A 21,469-nucleotide genomic window follows, 5' to 3' on the forward strand; every position below is an offset into this window, starting at 1 on the left:
CTCTCGCCGCATCTTCTTCCGTCCGTCCTAAGCGCTGCTCGAAATGCAAATGGATGCACGATAGAATTCTAATTAATTTTTCTAGCGAAAAACCGGCACGAACGCTACATCGCTCAAGGCTAGAGGTTGTCTCAGGCGCAGGGCCAGGAGAAGCAGCCACCATCAGCGCGGTGAGGGTTGTTCACACTTCCTCTTCCTTTATTGACACTGCCGTGCGCAAGGAAGCAGCATCGGGGGCCCGATTACCGATTTTTCTGCATGCTCATTGTTGTCCTCCTTATGACCGCACGTGTCAGCGTACCAGCGTGTTGTTTTTTTCGGTTGGCGGTTGGCTGTTTTCAGATGCTGCTGGCAAACATCGCCGCCATCAGCGCAAGGTTATTTGCCACGAGAAGAGGGCACCACGGCGAATACTCTCCCCCCTCCAGGGGGCAGAAAGGTGTTTTTGGGAATCCGCAACAAATCCGTCCGATCATCCGTAGCGAGCGTGATCCGAGCTGGGGGGCCGATCCCAACAGCACCCGGAATGGGACAGCCGTTCAGCCGGACTATTTTCACAGCTTCCTCCGCGGCCCGCAGAGACCGCACCGTCTCAAGAAGCCGCGCGAGACGAACGAACAGCAAAAAGCTTAAAGCTGTAATCGAGCACCGAGGCGACGACGGGGGGGGAAACGACGGAGAACAGGGCGCGCCAGAGGCTCCTCATGCATCGAACGCGAGGCCCCGAGACACACACACTCTCCGGTACATACTTATGGTCGTGCGCCGGCGCGACGGGCTTCAGTTGGGCTCGAGCTTTTGCCCAGAGCAGTCCACCATTTCACTCCTGGAGTAGCAGCCTCTCGGAAACCTCGAAGAAACCACTGGGTTCCTTCAGAAACCTGGATACCTTTGGTGCCTTGCGGGAAGAAGTCTGTACGTGAACGCGTGTTGGTGTGTTATTGTGCTTATGTATGTGGGCTGATGTGGGTTATGTGTCTGTGCGCGGAGAAAAACGGGACTCTTGGACTGGACAGGCCGCGATTGAACGTCTCGTGTTGAGGCCAGAACAGAAAGTGAAGTAGTGCAAAGACAACGGGACTTGGTGTTTCCGCGGTGAATCTCCGTGTCGTTCACAACCCAACATCCGAAACTGGAGAGCTGGGAAAAACTGAAGGAAATAACTTTATCCAAAAACAGTGCAGTGATCTAAGGTTTAGTGACGCCTCATTGTCGTATTTCTTGGACGAGCGTGTCTCAAATCGCAAGGAAAGAACCTTGTTTCGGGAGTTGCTCCCGAATCGGAGGACAAACCCAATCATCGAGAAAAATGGCTACATCAACGTCTATAGCCATTGCCGTGCTGCCTGTGATCTGTAAGTTCTTGTGCGAGTTCCTGTGTCCTACCAACAAATATAATGGTGTGAGGATTATGGCAGTGGGCCAGCCCACCGAGTCCACGATCACGGCGATCATGACGATGACGATCATTATCGGTTGTTCGCGTTTCAGAGAGTTCCCCGCGCGGTCCGGGAAGATATTTGGGTCAATTGTCCAAGACGCTCTGGACGGTGGATGGTGGTGACCTACACGCTGTGCCACAAATCGGCCTCTCAGCTCCCATTTCTCAACATCCAGTGCTATCATCGGCGGGATTAAAGTGGGCTTGGCATGATGGAGGAAGCAAACCAAAAAGGAGCGCAAGAAACCCCGAACGGACATTTGAAGTATGAAACGTTGAAATCAATTGCAATCATAGTCATCAACGGCGGGATCTTATCGAGCATTTCGAGAAGTTTGTCTATTTTTTCTTCCACCTTTTTTTTGGCCACTGCTTCTCGAGAGCAGTTTATCCGGAGACCAATTGCCCGCTGTGTGTGCCGCTTCCCTACATTACAACCCATGGCCGGTTGGTGGCCAGGCTGGACGCCTTTCTATTTACGCTGCAGCTACTGGTGCGGCCCCGACCGACTTCATAACTAATGATCGGAGATGATGAGTGAATGAAAATCCATCCACATACACACACACGCACACCGAATGGCAAGACCCAAATTCCCGTGGTGCGTTCCAAGTTTTTCTTTACTTCCTTCCGCCACTCGGTACCGCGGCCCCGTGGCCAACTTTTGACTGCCTCTCCTTCCCCCTCCCCGTACCTATTGCCACCGTCAACCGCTTTCCGGGGATCAGACACTCGGAAACCAGTTGCTCCAAGCTCCCGAGGAGCCGTGTTACCTCCTTTTTCCCGGTTTGCTTTCACGAGACCACTCTCCCTATTTATCGCACTTTTCATTCCCCTGTACCCCCTCCCCCAAACGCCCCGCGAGTGCGCCGATCATTCGCCGGATCTCGGTCAGCCCGTTCGATCATCGTCGATCGTCGTCGGCTCCTTGGTGGGTCGGGCGGGCTTATCAATTCGAGCCTCCGGATTCGGATACGGTGAAGTCCAGTTAATTCGCTACGAAGTACGATTGCCAGCCATTGGCTGGCAAATGGTGTTCGGGCTGACAAAACCCGAAACGCAAGGCAAACCCAACTTCCGGCACGCTTGCTTGGCCGTGAAGCGATTTGAATAATCATATACGCTACCAGAGGTATTTATTTTCGGGAAACCCTCGTGCTTGGAGCACCGAAAAGGGAAATTTTGACCCACATTTGTGTGTGTGTGTGTTTTTTTTCGGCGCTAGCGCTCGAAAACCTCCGAGTGAGATTTTTGCAATTAATATCCGGCAATGCTCCGGTGGCTCCGCGCGTCTTCCACGGAGCCGACGGAAATGGAGCGTAAACAGGCGAGCGGCCGCGCGCTATGTCGTTAACGATCGTGGCGGCGACAATTTGTGTGTTGTTTTGTCTAGTTATCATTGTCGTAAACAAAGCATAGGAAAGAAAATTTCTATCCCTTTCGCCGGCCTCCGCGAGCCAAACCACGGAAATCGTTAGCCGGAGCTTTTCTCTTTCGCGGAGAAACCGTTTTCCTACGACACAAACACGGTGCCGGACGGTTGTCGTACGGTGTTGTACTAGCGGAACACATGTTTGTTTTTAAATGTTTATTTGCCCACTAAAAAACCTGCGAATGTTATTTCTAAGGAGGGTATAAACCTTGAGATACATACAAGATATTTGATGATGATGATGAGTTCCACAGTACACAGTTGCAAAAACAAAGCAGAGAAAAATTATTGAAAGAGCCTCTACCTAATTTTTCATCTAAATTAAAAAAAGTTTTGTGGAATTGGATTAAAAGAAGAACCAGAAAGGTGGAGTATCTTGCTCTGATTGTTTTAAAAAGAGATTATGCTTAATATTCAATTCGTTACAATGAATAATTTTCAAACACACTTTTTTTGGGTCAAAACATTAAAACAAACAAAACAAACAAAAAGAAAAATCACAAAAAAACAAAGCTACCATTGGTCTACTATGTTGGAAGTTAAAGTTCAGTTTAAAATCATGATGATACTTCAAACGAGGTGTTATAATGCGACCACCAACGGGAAATAGGTGCCGTTGATGTGTGGGATTAAAAAAATACGGTGTCAAGAACGGCTCCGATCACACCGAGCGGGCTGGAAAACGGTTCCAACCCAGGAAAGGGGGTGGTCGGGAAGGGAAAAAAAGGAAACCACAAACAATTAGCCAAGAAAACGCAAAACCAGTCAAACCGACCGGTTGTTGTGTTGTGGCCGATGGCGCTGAACCCGGTTCGTGCCGGTGCTGACGCTGGCAAACGTTTCGAAGGTAAATGAATTGTGCATCTCCAACCTTCCAACCCAACCTCCACAAAGCGTTCGGGCAAGATGCTGCTTCGATTCGCAACGACGACGACGACGACGACGATGGCTGCGATCGCACCTAGCGGGCGGCCGGGCCAACTGTTATTTATCAAAGGTTAAAACGATTATGCAAATGTTGCTTCTATGCTCGTTTTGTTTCTCGCCACCCTGGGGTTGCCTTCTGTTTCAATGCGCTCTTTCCTTCCCTCCTTCGGTATCCAATTATTGTACAACTTTTCCACTCCCGGCCGGGCAGCGCCTTATAATGCGATCAAGCTTCATCCCCCCAGAAAAGCTCCACCAGTGCGTGTGTGCTAACGTGCGAAGATGTTCTTTTCCCGTGCAATCAAACGATCCGAGGGGTGATTGTGTTGCGTTATTTGTTTCTTTCCTTCCTTCGTTCGTTCCGAGCGCGTAGAATTATCTTCGCCCGCTGAGAAAACGGAAAGGCCAGCGGCCTTTTGGGGTCGTTGTCGAGCCCGCGAGTAGTTATCTTTACCGTTGGCAAACGATAGCGATCGCTGTTTGATAGAACTGATTGAGGGAAAATAATTTGAAATTAATTTGATAAAAGAACTCCCATTCATTGTTTGATAGAATCAATATTTTACAATTTTAATGAAGTTTAATTAATGAATGCAGGAAAAATTGAACCCCATGCTTCAATGCACAATCACAATTTTTTGTATCAATGAAACACATTTTTTACAGCCAACATATAATTTTTCTTTGGCACTTCAAGCATCCAGGATTAATTCCCTTTCCCTTTTTGCGACTGATAAATATACGATTGGGATTCCTTTTGCGGGTATATTTACTTTCTTCAGTAATCTTTATCGAAGGCAAATTGGCGGAAAAAAGGCTCTTCTTAAGCCATCCGTTCCCTTTCGCTTTTGGCCGTGGCGATCGCATGAGCGCATCTTTGCGACATATTTATTCGGGCCTCTTTTACATTTACATCTGCATCGTTCGACCAGTGGGACGGGGATGAAAATACTCGATCGGGATGTGTTTTCGGATCCGCAGGAGCGCGAACCGCGGTCGGAAGGGGACCGTAAAGTGGTGCTCTTTATTGTACGTGGTGCTGCCGTGCCATAACTCTCGGGGCCACGCTGTCAATCACGCAAGTTTATCCTGTGCCGATCGACAGGTTTAGCATGGGACATGAAAAGCGCAAGCAACGGGTTTCAGTGTGGTTGTCCGTGCGGAAGAAGTAGATTATCTTGCGTAAGTTTAGACGCCATTTTTTGCGTTCATCATGAAGCAGATAGTAGACGAGGGCAACGAACGGGGAACGATGGATATCTAGGTAAATTATTTACAGTTGCTCAAATGCAGTGTGAGGAAAACCGTAGTGTATACTGGAATGGTTTTGTGTTTCTGCAAAATTATGGGAATCAGGTTCTTTTAGATCTCTTTCACGTTAAAAAGAGTATTCTCATCAAGAGTAAGTATATTTATAATCAAAATATGTGAAAATGCAATAGAAAGATTCAAATATGTCGATCTGTTAAATTCCTTGCATAATGACGGAGTCTCTCCATGAAATCGTACTGGTTTTTTTTGCAAGACGTAGAATTCCATTTTGCAAACAACCATTTATTTCCATTGATAAACAGATAGAAATAGCCTTATAATCTTTTATATTAATTATATAATCTTTTATATTAATTTTTAGAATATAGCGGCCATAGGAAATATCTTTGATTTTGATAGTGTTTTGTAATGTTGTTGCAAAGTTCAGTTTCGTTTCATTCTTTTGTGATGATTAAAATTTAATTAGCCACATAATTGTTTTTCTCACCAGCGAAACCATTCTTTCCGACGATCTGCCTTTCTCAGGTTGACGATTTGTTTGTCAGCGATCAGCTGTTGACTGCTGGCAGAAACTCGATTACATCACATGCCACCGTTCTCTTGGACCGGCCTCTCTTATGCCGGCTGCTCCGGTGCAGAACTGGCCACTGCGCTAACGGCTAACGATATGGTAATTTACCACCCTGTTTCGTCTGAGACGCCCATGGGGCAGCATCCGGGCACCGTTTGTAGCCATCCGGTGTCGTCCCGCGAGGCCGCAGGATACCAGCTCCCCCGAGGGGGGGGCTGAAGTTCGCGTCCGTTGCGTAACTTTATGGCCCATGGCGCAATACAAATATGTAGGTTTTATTTTTTTCCCCCCTCTCTCCCTCTCCCTCCAATCCTCTCTCTTTCTCTCTCGCCCTCACCGTTTTGAGATTTTGCGACCCGATCCGCGATCCCCGACCCGGTGAGGTAAGCATTTCAATCGTGTCACTTGCCCGTCGATATGCCGTCGTTTTGGTGTTATTTAAATGTTTTATTTTTCTTCTCCTTTCATTCGCGCCCCAAAGATGTCTCCTTCCTTCAAGTTTTGGGCAGTGAAATAAAAAATGTGGTGGGCTACGGTTCACCTTACGGTGGAGAATATGGCCGGCCTTGAAAGTACCGCCCTCTGCTGCTCCTTCTTCTCGGAGTGAAGAAATAAAAAAAAAAATGGCGAAGGGGAAACCTGATTTGTTCGGGCATCATAGAGCATCGTAGCCTACGCCTGCGTGCGTTCTCCGCTGCACTCGGATAAGGTCAATGGACCATTTTTCGGTGCCTGGTACCACACTTTCACTAGCCGCGGTGTTGAAAGGGAAACGGCACGCTAAAATCGTCGGCAAATAAAGGACGCTTTGGCTGACGTCAACACCAATCCGACAAAGAATTCGATAGCTGATGCGGGAAAATTTGCTTTTGTTTTCGATTGATTTTCCCGGCCAGCCACGTCAAATCGTCATGTGCCAAAAGCATTCCATGATCAGGTTTTTTCCCACCACGTTTGCATTCCAGCTACCCGCCGCGAGGCTGCTCTAATTGTCCACCGTTGTGACGTTTCTTCCTTTCTATCGGATTTTCGGAATTGTATCCCCAATGAGTGGGACTCTGCCAGGGTGCTTGGAGCAAACCGGTGCAGGAACCATTAGAGCAATCAATCAACACCGCAAACCGTTAGAAACTCCTCCGGGCGGGCGGAAGGGAAACGGAGGTCTCTTGGGAGAGTGGAGTAGTGGGGTTCGTTTTCTGGCGCGCATGCGATACGATTCCAATTTCCGTTCGAAGACCGACCGCCTTGTTGGGTCTTCAATCAAATCAAACACTCCGCGGACGGATCCGGGAACAACAATGGCAATGGAGCCTCGGGGCGTTTAAATCTCCACCTCGAGAGGCTCGAGATCACGGGCACGAGAAAGTCAACGAAAGTGACATGCTTTCTTTCCGCCGGCATTCCCGGGCGGCGAGGGGGGGGAGAAGAAAGAATTCACTCATGTTTTATGTCGCCACGCCGGCCATTAAAGCTTCTTGCTGCAGGAGAGTTCCAAATGGCGATGGGAGGGAGTAGGGATGGGGTGGTGTGTAAGGGCACAAAAAGGAGAGCCATTGGAAGTGAAATTCCAATCGGTCGCCTCAAGCGCATGTGCTTTTCGGTGTTCGGCGGCCAGTGCACTCCAGCGCGGCCGGGAGAGGAGGGTGAAAATGAAAGGGAAATCCAATTAATTTGAGAGTTAACGTGTAGGTACGTGCGGTGTTTTCCGCGCGGCGCCTCGGGGACCGGTTTCGGGGATGGATTCCGGTGCCAGTGCAGACGATCGCGTTACAACGCGCAAACCTTCTAGCTGGGGTCGATTCCATGGACACTTTAATGGCGCACTCGCTAGGTGGGCCCCTTGCGGGTTACGGCACATCTTTTCCCACTGCGAACGTCAACAGTTTTAGACGGGGTCCCTTTTGCCCAGCCAGTGTGGTCATTTGTCATCACGTACGAGCCTTCGCTCTGTCTCATTCTTATTAAAAAATTTCCCTTTCTCTTTTTTTAATGGTTTCTGTACGGGACGTTTTTTTTTTTATATTCCGTTGTCGTTTCCCTTAGGCCTCCTGGTGGCGCAAGCTAATGGTCTGCAGGGGTACTACGGTACTAAAATCGGCGATTTGACCGAGCTGCACCACGGTGTGTCCGGGTCGGTGTACGCCGTTGACGCACGAACACTCTTCCTGAAGAACTTCAATTACGACGGCGAAGGTCCGGGTAAGTCATACGGAGGGTTTAAGCGAAGTAATTAAGGTTAGCTTGGTAAGCTTAATGCAACCATCTCCAAATGCTCACTAAACGTCTGTTTTAGCGGCCTACTTCTATGTCGGGAATACGCGAGCACCGAGCAACAAGGGCGCCCATCGGCTGCGGGATGAGCGGGGCCGTGCCGGGGTGCTGCGAAGGTACCGGAACGAGGACATCACGCTGTCGCTGCCGGAGGGCAAAACGCTGCGCGACCTCCGCTGGTTCTCGATATGGTGCGACGACTTCTCGGTGAACTTTGGCGATGTGCAGATCCGGAACGATCTGGACTTTCCGCGCCCGACCAAGATTGCCGGTCTGAGCGGAGTGCATGACGTTAGTTCGGACAATATCGTTATCGTTGACGCGCAGACGCTCCTGGTACCGAACTTCAGCTACGACGGAGAGGCACCCGGTAAGTGGAGCATACAAACTATCTAGAATACCTGCTGGAGTTAGTTTGATGCCGATAAAATGTATCATATCGTTTGAAATGGGTATTGACGCCTGTAGTCCCTAAGCACGAGGGTGTTGATCCAAAATAATACATGTCACCATGTGTCTTCTAACACCTTACTGTTACCAGATGCCAAATTTTGGGTTGGCCGTGGAGCCGCACCGACATCGCAGGGTATTCGCATCCCGGACGAAAACGGCAAGGAGACCCCGTTGCGGCGCTACGACAAGAAGACGATCGTGCTGACGCTCCCGGGCGATCTGACCGTGTTTGACATCGGCCACTTTGGCGTGTGGTGTGAGGCGTTCACCGTCGACTTTGGGCACGTGCGCATCCCGGACCAGATCAACGTGCCGCCGTCGCTGAAGATGCTCGGCATCAGTCCGCAGGTAAATAAGGGCAGCCAGCGTCGCAAGCCAGCATCGGCCGGAAGTGGCAGCTCCGGCGGGCTGCTCGACTACGTCGGTTCACTGCTGTTCTAAACGGATCGTCAATGTACAGCAACACACACACCCACTATACCCCCACACACAACCACACGGGTCACCTCATCCACTCTCCCTAACGCCACCAGCACCGGGAACCGGGCCACAAACTGCACTCCGCTACCAATTAATGTCATCCACTCATGTGTTCGTGTCGCTTACCGCTACCTCAGAGGAACATTAATCACCTGCCAGGAACGAGCACATGGCACCTAGGCATAGAAGGGAACACTACACCTGATGCACCTACTCACCATACTCACTCATAATAAGGGATAATACATGTTATTCTTCTACCAAGCAAATGCTATGTACATACATAGGGTACATAAGAAACTATGACATCTTGACTGAATTATTGAACCCCATAGCGTTTTAAACATGAAACATCGCTCTTGGATTTCCATTGGAGTACATACCAACTTCCTCTACCAACCAACTACACTCTGAGGGATCATTCTGTCCATCCCTCGAGATCCCCGGGTGTGCAACCGTGCATCGTCTTAAACCGGTTATTTTCTACCTTCTTTTTACTCCCTTTTTCAGCAATCACGAAACGTGTAAAGTCACACGTTATCACTGGCGAAGAATGCTGGATATGCTATGATTGTATCTATTTAATATGATATTTTTATTCGTTTAATGTAATGATCAGCAGTCATAACACTACGGTTATCAGACAAACAGATTGAATTTCGTTATTTAAATGATCCATTATCGATACTTTCAATTGTCTTTTATGATGAGTTTGAATGTTATTAAAACAGATCCCATGTGATTCACATTTCAAAAATAATAGTTTCCGGTACAGGTTCCTGTACATACAGTTTGGATACGAAGGCAAACACAATCGAAATCGGTTATATAACGACTGTTGCGTGCACGATGCGTCAAAAGACAATCGGAAGGACTAACACGTGTAACTAAATATGAACATAAGACTAGTTTCTGGTGAATGATGATGAAATTGTGTACAATATGAACGGATTAGGCAGGTATCTAAATGTAGGAAGTACCCGATCGTTGTCCCCTGCAACACCCCGGTAAGCGCTATGGAGTAGCTTTTCCTTCATCCATCCTGGTGCTGACATTGTAGCTGAAACTGCGTGGCGTAAAGATAAGTAATGATAATAAAAGTAAATGTGTGTCTTTTCTGCAAAAAGAAAAACAAAACCAAGCTAAGTATTGCGTAGTTGTGTGTCTGGAACGAGAAGAATGTGCACGGCAGGTTTTACTTTGTTCAGGAAGAAAACAAGGACCGGAAGCCGCCCCTCGAGTCGATTTTCTATCATTTTCCAATTTTCCTTTGCTAACGGAAACCTAATGTTGCAGGTCGTTGACTGCCGTTCGTCTTCCTCCCGGAGGTGTATATAGATAATTAAAACCGGTAGTTAGATCCCCCTTCAACTTAGCCCCCCCTACCATGACCAACAATTTGTCACCTGCTCTTTATAGCGATGCCGACGACGCTGCCAAAGATGGATGGTCTTAGGATGGTTAGCTGGTTAGCGAGTTAGCAATTAACTAATCCCTTTCTTTCCTCGCTAAGTGGTTTTAAAAAGCGGTGCAAGCATGACGCTTCACGGTGCCGTTATAATGTACTGCCATTGGATCGTTGAGAGCGTGCGTCGTCGAGAGGCATCGGCATGAGCGTGTTGGGATAATTGGCCAAGTCTAGCGGTGGTCGCATTGTTTTGTAAATAATTGTGGTTTTCCGTGGCGCTGTGAGAGTGTTTTGTGATGAGATTGTTCATGCTTCCATGGCTGGTTCCAATTGGCATTGCTGGTCCCGGAGCTGCCTTACTTTTTTACAGCCCGAATCAAATCGACAGAAAAATCTCGGGCAACGCGGTGCGTAAGTATGCATAAGCTTACGGATAAGAGATCTAACCCTCGCTGGGCGGAATGTTTGTGGGAACTGCTAGAACGAGCGAGAACTGTGATAAGCAACTTGTAAATAGTACTCTAGTGTGGTCGTTAGTGTCAGCTGTAAAGTTTTGTACATTCAAAGTTGTGTAACACAATGGAGTAACCGCTTTTTGCTTTATAACTGCATAAGTTTTGATACCGGGTGTTAAATAGGTTGGTTTTTGGAGTGACGGCAACATAAAGGACACAACTTATAGCATAAAGGGTAACGTTCCCTGGAATACTAATGCTATTCTCTTTTGCTGGTTCTTTCGTCGATCGTAATTAAACTACTTATAGTCTAAGCTGAACTGCGAAGTCCTTCTCGATGATCTGGCCTTCGAAGTTCGCTGGGCTGTTGCAGGAGAGAGTGTGGTCGTGCAGCTGGTCGCCAAGCTTGGTAGGTATTTTGGCAAGGCATTTCACGTAGTACCGAGAACAAAATATAAATTATCTTTTCCTCACCATCTGCCTTTAGATGATGGTGAGTATATGTCGTTTGGTGTTTCACCAAACCCGCAGCAAAGCCAAATGATCGGTGCGGACGTCGCTGTCGTGTGGGTGGATAAGGCCACCGGGAAAGGGTACGCCCAGGACTACTACTTGGACGCCAAATCGCAGTGCTCTGGCGGACGGGGTAGTTGCCCTGATACGCGCATCACCGAGAGTAGCAACTCCATTCGGCTACTAAACGCGGCCATGGTGAATGGATACTCGATCGTGACCTACCAGCGTCCGCTGCGCGCCTCCGATCATCTCGATCTGCCGATCTTTACCAATGCCTCGCAAGCCATTATCTGGGCGGTCGGTCCATTGAACCAGCGGTACGAGGTATCGTACCACTCGCACTACCTGAAGGGCACCAAGATGGTTGACTTTGGTCGTCAGCCGTACTGGAACTGCCCGACACCTGAGTCGGATCAGAACCGCGGTACACCGGAACCGGCCTATGGAGGTCCGCAGGCCCCACAGAAGTTGGCATCCTCGTCGAACTACGGTGGTGGCAATAGGCGTGAGGATGCGGCGAACAGTGTGCAGCAGCAGCAGCAGAGACCACAGGCCCCGGCCACGGCACGTCCTCCGGCAAAGGCTGGTGCATGGGACATCCCACCGATACAGTGCTACGAACCGGAGGATGGTGTGTTCTACGCTCAGCTCGGTCCGACCGGTGGCAAGCAGGGATACCCAGCTATCACGGGTAAGGCGATGCCTCATTGCATCTTATGGAAAAGTATTGATAATGATTGTACTTCCGTTTTAGGACACGTTGGGTGGGGCATTTCTTGGTACATTAATGGGCTGCTCATTCCGGAAATCAACGTGGTACGAGGAAAGACATACACTTTCGTTGTGGAAGGAGGACTTGATCCGAACGTACCGGCTAAGTATCATCCGTTCTACATTACGGATGATTCCGTCGGTGGATATGAGCATCAATCGGAGGAGGATCGGAAAGTAAGTTCAGCTTCTGGTTTAGAATAGGTGTGGACTATTGATGTGGAAAAAGATCCTTAAATTAACAGAGAGCCTTTAATGACGATTTTGTAGACTTTACATTAATTTGTGAATTACATTTCTCAAATCTTTCTAGAACATCCGTATATTTGCTGGAGTGCATCGCAGCCGCAGTGGAAAGCTTGTTCCGACCGGTGTCGGCCGCCTCTGTAACTGGACGCCGAACCCTGACGGACCACCGGCGGACGAGTATCCATCTTTCGGTGCGTATCAGCGCAGTCTCTCTCTTAAGTGCGACGCAGGCGAGCCCGGTATTATCACCTGGACGCCAGATGCGGACACCCCGGATACGGTTTACTATCAGTGCTACACGCACCGCTACATTGGTTGGCGCATCAACGTGCACGACGCTTGCGACGTCGCCCAACCGAGCGAGCTAGATGAGGTGTATGTCGATCCAAACGAGGGCATTTCAGTGGAGGAATCGATTCGGCACGAGTCGAAAGTACTACCGGACAACTTCCTGCAGCAGCATGAGAACTTCTTGCAGAAGCACGAACTGGATCTGATCAAGCACCACAAGATGAACCCCGATGCGCCAAAACCGGATCAGGCGGGATTATTCGATGTTAATCTTGAGGAACATCCCGAGATGACACGCATCATCGAGGATGGTATTCGTGCGGCGGAAGAGTTGGAAGAGAAACTGCGGGCAAATCAGACCACCGGTTTTGAAGGTGGCGTTAATCAGACCATTGCTCATCAGCATGTACATCACCATCATACACATCATCATGGACCACCTCCACCACCGGGACATCGATATCCACCGGGAGCGCCACATCACCACGGGGGTTCAGTGAAACCGATTCTTTCGTCTTCCGGACTTCCGGTTTATCTTCGTCCACCGAACGGAGGACCGATGTTCCGTCCAGTGAAGCTACCCGTGCGGCGTCCAATCGGAATGGAACGACGTCCAGTAGCTGGGAGTCGTCCAACGCGTCCGTTTGTTATCCCCCAACCTTCGATGATCGTTAGCCATTATCAGAAACCGGTAGCTCCACTTATGCGTCCTTTCGTGAACAAGAACAAGCTACCGATGAAGGCCATCGCACCGATCCTCTTGCTGGGCGAACCGACCGAGATTAAGCCACCCTACCGTAAGGGCCCAGCAGTGGAGATGATGGTGGCCAAGCCACCGAAGCAGGTTGGTGGAATTGAGCAACAGCGTCCACCTAATGGGCAGCAGTCACCAGGTGGACCACCGTTCGCCCTACCGGACATGCCACCGCACCTAACCATGAGTCTGAAGAAGAACGAACCTGTACCGATTACACTTCCCATTCGGCACACGAAACCGGTAAAGGACACTCACAAACCAAATATCAAACCAATATTCAAGACAGCGGCCTATGAGAGTGTGCCTCACGGTGAGTCTAAGGGAGCGTACGAAGGATTAGCGGCTAACCATGGTTTTGAACCAAGCTCGGTCGTGGTAGAGAGCGGTTTTCGGCCGATCTACCGCCGTAAGGATGACTACGATCTGGAGTTTGAGGATAATCGGGCACACGAGCATGGATTCCAGCGGCGCCAGGATGACGACATCGATGAAGCGATCGAGAGCGACGCTCTAATGATCCACGATCAGGACGAACCTATTCGGCAGACTTTCGAACCGATGTTCATCCCATCCCCACTGGATAGTATGGCGATGGCTCACGTGAAAACATCCGCCTCGCCATCCTCTGGAGCATCGCGAGAGTCAGCGACCAAGCGTAATGTAGAGATCCTTCCCGATGAAACGGCCGACGTAGTGGAGGCAGATGAGGACTCGCTTGGAGCCGCTGCAAACGAGCGTGTCGATCCGTACTACCTTCCACCGATCGCCGGATCTGAGGGTTCGGTTGTCGCTTTTGACGGCAAAGCGGTACTAGACGTGTCCCTTTTGGGAAGTGCACCGGGTGACGCCGCGGATCCACTACCACCAGTAGGTTCTCCGGGAAGCTCGAAAACGGAGCAACTCGTCCGAGACACACCACAGTTTGGACCGTTCCGTGGTGAGATACCACCGATCGCGGCTTACCTCGCGCCGGACACGGTCGCCATCTATGGTACACGAGGATCCAACGCCGTTCAACCACCGGTTTCTGAGTACGCTAACCCACTGCTGCCGGGTGGAATCAATGCACAGGCGGATGGAGGTGCCAGTGGTGAGCAGCTTGGCTCTCTAGCATCCGCTAAGCCCATCTCGACGAAACTGTCCATCGTGAAGCCAATGGGTGCGCAAGAGTCCGCGGAAGAATCGAGTAGTGGACGGGCGCGTAGTAAACGTTCACCGCATCACCACCCGGACCATCATGGGGATAGCCACAATGATGGATGGCAACCACCGCAGACCAGTGCGGCTCGTCGTAGCTGGAGTAGTAGCCTACTGCTCTTCGTAGCTCCGGCGATCCTACTCCGATGAACCTTCGACCTGTAGTGGGACATGAGAGCCTCTGAGGGCGCTGCAGTATTAGAGTTAGAGGAATGTGTTAGAATAACGATTTTATTTAATATAACGACCGACTCGTTCAATGATGCTCGACTCCAGACGACTTCTGCAATGGTCGAGTAGATCAATCAGTAGTATTGTAAGGTAGGCGGGACGGTTGTAGATCATAGTGGTCTAGGACATGGGCTCTCTAGGAGTTGTGAGGGTCGGAAAAAGTACACGTTGGAACCATCCGTTGTGGGTTGTAAATAAAGATGAAGATCCTTCACAAATAAACATAAACAAGTATTTAATACTAAGTACACCCTATGTAGGGTAACCGTTTTTTGCAAAGTTTTTATAAGATTCAATATTTATCATATGAAGGTACCAAAATCAAAAGTTTTTAATATTTAGTAGAACTTGGTCTCCCATGGTTACGCACAAGATTGTTTTTTATTATTCTCCGTATATACTATATCAGTCAAGGACAAACTGTCTCTTTCTTTGTCATTTAAAATCTTTAATGTGTTTTTCTTGTTTGAAGTATAATGAATCGTTTTGTATTAAATCTTCAAGCGTCGGCGCAGCAACCTCAGAATACCTTCTCGGCCGTCCATCTGCGCGTAATAGAGGGGCGTTAGGCGCAAACGGTCCTTCACCTTCAGCCGACACTTGCGCTCGAGTAGGTGGCGCACAATTTCGATCGAGGCGCGCATATATATCGCACGGAAGATCAACGTCCACTGGCATCGATCACGCGCCTCCTGACTGATACCCTGCGCAAGTACGTACTTCACCATCGCCAGGTCGTCCGTGTCGATCGCATAATGGCCGATGGTCATTCCGACGCAGTTCTGTGCCTGCACGTTCGCACCTTTTTCGATCAAGTGTCGCACCAGAGCCAGATTGCGTCGGTATACCGCCAGGTGAAGTGGAGTGACGCTCGTATCCGGTACGCCCTGATCGATGTTAGCACCTCCATCCAGCAGTACGTTCACTAGGTCCAGGTTTCCGCTGCGCACGGCCAGGTAGAGGAACGTTTCCCCATGTACGGGCACGTTGACCAACTCGGGGCGAGCATGCAGAAGCCGTCGTACTAGTCCCGGTTGGCTCTTCTTCACCGCCCGGTAGAGTCCCATCGTGGATGGTACGTTCGGGAGTGTGCAAGCCTTGAAGATGGGTGACTGGTAGGCGTACTGGAAGTCGGCACCATCAGTCGGCTGATGTAGGATACTTGCACGGAACGAGTAGCAAAGGTTCTGCTCTAGACAACGCACGGTCAACGTCGTCCCGGTACCCCAGTACACCATCTCCCACTGATCGCGCTTGACACTGTAGCACTTTTCCACCTTGAACAGATCGTACGGCACATCGAGAGGATTGCGGAAGGTCCACTGGAAACTGATGGATGCCGTAGTTTGCTTTACCAGCGCGATTTCGAACCAATCGTCTGAGGAGAGCACTTTAAGCGGCATCGTTTTAGTTGGTCCATTAACTCTTTCAAGCACTGCCGTTTAATCAATAACCGTGACTTCGGTGTGACGGGTTCCTAAGGCGACAAGGCGCGGACCTGCGCTTTGAGTATTAGGTCTGTTAACTGTGTGTTTGAAGCGGTTTGTTTGATGTCATCTACGAGAACATAGCAAGAGATTAGGATTAATTTCTTTAAAGAAATTGCATTGACCACCATCTCTCGCTATTCCAATAACTTTCCAAATAGTTCAAAGATTTCAGTTATTTTAAATGAAGTCCAACGAGAACATATCGCATAGCGTCATCTGTGGGTCGATAGGCTCAAGCTCAAGCTCCAAACTTGGTAGCTTTCAGGATAAAACTTTCGATTCAACTGCTTCTCGTTCGATTCATCGACGTAACCAGAGTTACAGTAAACACCACAGGGAGCCATTTGGTGCGATGATTTATCGTTGTCCTGCCGGTGGCCACCGGAGACTAGCCGAATGATCCCCCGTCCTATCGAGCGCCTCAACCCAACCGTGGGTTTTTGCTGGCAAATGGAGTGTAAATTATTTACCACACCCTGGAATCAATATTCTTCCGCATGGCAGCCTTTTTCCGATAGCGCTATCGAGAACCTCCCCCGGTTTGGGCTTCCCGATGTCAAGTGGATGAGTCGTTCGTCATTTCTCAGTCCGTCCGTCCCCAACCACCTCCACCACTTGGCCGTGGGGCACGTCATTAAATGCAATCCCCTCAACTGAGGATTTCGCGCATCGACGGAGCGTGAAGGTAAAAAATAAAAAGGGCGGGAAAGAAGGACCAACCCGCTTGTGTGTGTACATTTTTTCCTCCTTGGCGTTGTTGTTGTTGTGGCTGGGGGTGTTGGTGAGTTTGTGTGACCACGGGTGACCGACTTTGGGTGACGAAGTATGGGATGGAAAAGGATTGATTTAAGTCGAGCAAACGAAGCACTAAGCACCACGATAAGCTCGAACTCGGGGTTCTCCAGCTTTTCCGAGCATCGTTTTCGTTTTTTCATCTTCTTTTGTTTGTTGTTCATCTCATCCTTGGTGCTTCCGAAAACGGGGGCGCTAACGGGGAAAAATAGTTCTAATCAATCTTCATTATCATCGCTCCGTTTAAGGGCTGGCCTCGATTGAAGAGTTCGGGTCAGCACGCTAGCGAAAGCGAGCTTTCTCGGGTGATGGAGCGGTAGCGAAATATTTGCTGCATAATTACTTCCCCGAAACGCATTACATGGTCAACACAACAGCTGTAATTGAAACTAATATTAAACAGCTTTCCCGAGAACTGAACCTTCTATTAAGTCGGCTGGAACTAATATTGATCTATTAACACTTGGCGGGTTGAGTTTCTCGAGGAGCAGAAGAAGACGACCAATTTCCGTTTCAAAGAGAAGGTTATGCTATCGGTTTCTTTGATCCTAGCATATGTCCTTTAATAGTCTGCAGATGAATGATAAATTTCCGCCCAAGAAATGCTGTGTTTTCCTTGTTTTTCGATCACAATTGCTGCCTTTCGATTCCGGTTCCGTTTGATTTCTTCCTTGCTTTCTCTCTTTCTCTTCATTGAAGTTTAGCTTAATTTTCCGCAGCATCCGATGGATCAGCCTGTTTTAGACGATTCTGTGTGATATGGGTTTCCTATGTTTCCCGCATTTCCGAGTCATGTGCTTCTCCACAAACGACAAGTGTAGATTCAGGAAGGAGTAAACATTACAACTTATAAAACGTGCTCATGATTGATAAGAAATTGTATAAATGCTTACAAAATGGAAGGTTAAGATAAGGAAAAACAAAAGTGTCTATAACAAAACAGCTGTTTATAAATTAAAAAGGAAAACAAAATTCCTCGACGTTTGATCTAACCTGTTCGGCCACTTCCAGGAAGAAAGTAGCAAAGTTTTTATTTACCCGACGTCTAACTTCCATTTCCATTTCCATTTCAACGGACCATGTTTCACTTGGGAGGTAGTTCTTCTCGACAGTATCGGTTTAACGATAGAACAAGCTTTATTTAAAGACTAATATTTCACAGAAATACACCCATCCCAGCCGCCTGCCCGTCCGTCCGCCCCCCTGTTCAAACCGAAATCAAAGTTTTCCTTCGTGGTTGTGTATTAATTTTTCCCAGGAATTCACCACACTTGTCCTAGGATGCGCCTGCTCAAGGCGCTCGCTTCGCTTTACCAGTATCGGAAATGATTTACGGCCGCACAACGAACTGACATCTCAAATTTAGTGGAAAATAGAGAAAATTTTATTCCGGTCTCCAGCGCCTTCCCGCGTCCCAGAAGCCGGTGGGTGGCTGGGTTGCTGGCGCTTTCGTGTGATTCGAGATTGTCCGGCGCTCGAACGTTGCCGGGGTTATGCTGGTATTTCACGAGTTCGACTCGAAAGGAATCTGACGGAATGGAGGAGGAGAGGGAGGAGGGGGGTTGATAAGGCCCGTTTCCGGACCTTATACTTTCAAATTAAACTGTCTCCGCTCTCCTCCTCAAAACCACTCGTGGATGATCACACAAGCTGCGCCCCCGATAAGGCAGCTCCCGGGGGTTGGGGAACCTTTTTCGAAAATTGATTTCCCGCTCGGTGGGCAACGGTTTTTTTTCCCCGGGAAGCTGGGAAACGTCCAGCATGGTGTTGACCATTTTCCCGGCATCGAAAGTCACATCCAAGTCCAGCGTTTGAAAAGGCGCACGGTTTAGGGACGGCTTTTTCTCGACGGAGCGCTGATAAGCACCGGCAAAGTGTGGCATTAAATTTCGCCCGTTGAGCGCTCTTTTCAGCCATCTTCAAACCGGTGCGCTTCCACAAAGAATTGTCGTTGGTGCCGTCGTAAATATGGCATTAAACTAGGATGTGTTTATATCGTTCCGCCCGCAAAACGTTCGCGGGTCGCAGAGTGGAGTGGTTTTGCCGCTGCCAAACTTTTTACCTACCACGGCGAAGGGGGTTTGTCGCTTGCCCCGTTGCCGGCAGTTCGTCGTCATTCCATTCAGCCCTAAGTGCAAAGTTTCGCGCTCGCCGACCCACGCCGTTACCTGGATGGATGCCACAATGGATGACCATCCGGGATGGTGCCTTTCTCCGCTGTCCACCGCCATCACGGCTGGCGGGACATTCCGGGAGGATACTTGGAGGGTAAAAAGATACGAAAAAGACCGAGAAGAAAGAGACATATACTCTTTATTTTAGGCACTTCCGGGGGACACCGACGGACGGGGGCTCGCGAGGAATTTTATATTTTGAGACCATTTACTTCCACCCCGTGTTTCTAGCGGCATCCTCTAGCCGGGCCCGGTCCCGAGCAGGGTGTTTTCCCATTTTCACATTTCGCCAAACGGTGGCGTCCTACCTAACCTAACTTTTATTTATGCGCATTTACTGGTGGTAGCGTTTTTGTTTTTCTTTTCCGGCTTTTCTCTTGTTCCAGTTCTTTGCCGTTGTCTATGTGTTAGAAATTTTCTCTATTCCTTCCCTCCCTGTCACCCATTCATTAGGTGTCCCGTGACTTTCCCGTGGTTCTTCTCCAACGGCGGGGGATTTACAGTTGACCCCGGTGCAAAGTTAAATATCATTAACCGGTAGGTTTGATGGTCGCGGTGCAATATTTATGTCCAAGTCGGTAGACCGTTTCCTCTACCTCGCATTCATTCGGAAAGGGCACGGAAGGTCAATGCGGTGCTTTGTTTTATTAGCAACATTCGATTTTGTTATTTCCTCTTAGGAAAAAGCCATCTTCCACATCCCTCAGCATCAATCGTTTTATAGCTCTTACCTATGGGAGATTTTTGTCGAATAACATTAGAAACACCATTTCTCTTGCTCAGTATTCAAGCTCTTGCTAGATCCTTTTTTCCGCACAACTTCCAAAGTCCGGCTCCGGTTCCTTCAGGTGGAAAAATGCGCTTCCAAAACAGATTGAAAAGCACATCCCTTTTGCAGATGGCACACGCCCTTCGTTTTCATACCCTTTACTGCATAAAATACACCTGCTTTAGCAAAAGAAGGTCCCCCTGCTTCATAGGCGCACCGTTGCCGGGCAAGCGGAAAAGGATTCGGTTCCAAAAATATGCCTTTTGCAGTTGCCAACCCTTTCCGAGCAAACCAAGCGGGCGAAGGGTTTTGTGGGCCACACGAGCGATTTGTCGGTTAGTGATTATGTTAAAAGGAGTATATTTTTTTCTCCATTGGGAAACAGACCCCAATTGACCTTCAATTTTGAAGATGTGTGCGTCTCCATTTGGCAGATAATAAATGAATTCATTCATAATGCGATCTAGGTGAGGTGAGCAGGGGACGAGGAGCGTATGAAATGGTTTGGACATAATCGGCAAATTCCATCGTGCTCGGTTCTTTGGAAGGGTGAAAAGGATCGACAAATTACATTAAGTGATAGGCCTGAGGAATGAGATGAAAGGATGAGGGAGGGATAGTGTGGAAGAGAATATTAAATAGATTGCGTATAAATAGCTCTATTGCATTGGAGTGAGATTGGGTGAATTTTAATAAACGACTCTTTTTTATGTCGATTACAGAACATAATACACATCCAATTTTCTATGTGGAGGCTTATCAAGAGATTAAAATTTGCCTCTACCCATATTTAATGTGCTGATTTTTACTATACCTGAATAAACAACAAAACTGTTCATGACCAATCGTTAAATCTTACACGAACAGCATATTTAGGTTTTAATCTTGTGTATTTATAGTATTTTATCTGATTTGAAAAGTGCGTTATTTTTGCAGGTATAATAAATATTGAAATATGGAACAGTTCCCTTCCGGTGGTGTAGTTTCCACCTCGTTATGGAAGGAATTGTTCCATTCTTTTGCTCCACAACATCGCATTTTTGTTTCATCATAAAAGGCGCATCGTTTCCTATTGCCAGACATCAAACCGGAAGTGCGTTGCGAGGAATAATTCTTCCGACACCCGCACAGGCACTAACACACTCCCGCCCAATATACCACCACTAGCGATCCCGATCGGTGCGTTCGCGTGAAGCGCAAGGATCAAAGCGAAAGTACTGCGACAGCACTTTCCGCTTGTGCCTGTGAACTGTGGGGAAACATTCCGCTGCGTACCGGAACCCGTACCACCGGCAATGGCCGAATGGCACCGATGGCGAACGGTTCTGCCACATTCCCGGCACAATTTCCTGCATCGCGCGGTATGCTGGAAAAACCTTCCAGCACGGGCTGGAAGAGTAGGACAACCATTGTGCCTTGCAGTGAAACTTTATTATTTCCACTTATTTACATACCCCGCTTTTCCGTGCTGCCCGGAACAACGTCTAGCTGGAGGATACGCGCTAAAAACTGTCAACCCTTG

The 21,469-nt window shown here is 48.7% G+C and overlaps 2 protein-coding genes across 2 annotated transcripts; one reads left to right on the plus strand and one right to left on the minus strand.

Moving 5' to 3' along the window:
- The first annotated feature begins 1,309 nt into the window (after window positions 1–1,309).
- On the plus strand, window positions 1,310–14,641 carry LOC131284615 (protein Skeletor, isoforms B/C). The gene is made up of 8 exons (XM_058313478.1): window positions 1,310–1,355; window positions 7,687–7,842; window positions 7,937–8,284; window positions 8,456–8,715; window positions 11,020–11,119; window positions 11,198–11,917; window positions 11,981–12,174; window positions 12,311–14,641. Exons 1-8 carry the CDS (start codon window positions 1,310–1,312, stop codon window positions 14,639–14,641), a joined length of 4,155 nt encoding a protein of 1,384 aa, XP_058169461.1.
- Window positions 14,642–15,213: 572 nt separating this feature from the next.
- Window positions 15,214–16,125, minus strand: LOC131288542 (putative ankyrin repeat protein RF_0381). Its single transcript, XM_058317682.1, has one exon. The coding sequence runs from the start codon at window positions 16,123–16,125 to the stop codon at window positions 15,214–15,216; it is 912 nt and encodes a 303-aa protein (XP_058173665.1).
- Window positions 16,126–21,469: the final 5,344 nt, after the last annotated feature.

Source organism: Anopheles ziemanni, chromosome 3 (assembly GCF_943734765.1).
Source record: "Anopheles ziemanni chromosome 3, idAnoZiCoDA_A2_x.2, whole genome shotgun sequence".
Lineage (NCBI taxonomy): Eukaryota > Metazoa > Arthropoda > Insecta > Diptera > Culicidae > Anopheles > Anopheles ziemanni.

Bases quoted from the DNA above. Each gene is read 5' to 3' on its own strand.
- LOC131288542 (XM_058317682.1), bottom strand. From the start codon at position 16,125: ATGCCGCTTAAAGTGCTCTCCTCAGACGATTGGTTCGAAATCGCGCTG.
- LOC131284615 (XM_058313478.1), top strand. From the start codon at position 1,310: ATGGCTACATCAACGTCTATAGCCATTGCCGTGCTGCCTGTGATCT. The intron at 7,843-7,936 runs GTAAGTCATACG...CGTCTGTTTTAG, and splicing joins TTACGACGGCGAAGGTCCGG to CGGCCTACTTCTATGTCGGG. The intron at 11,120-11,197 runs GTAGGTATTTTG...ATCTGCCTTTAG, and splicing joins GCAGCTGGTCGCCAAGCTTG to ATGATGGTGAGTATATGTCG.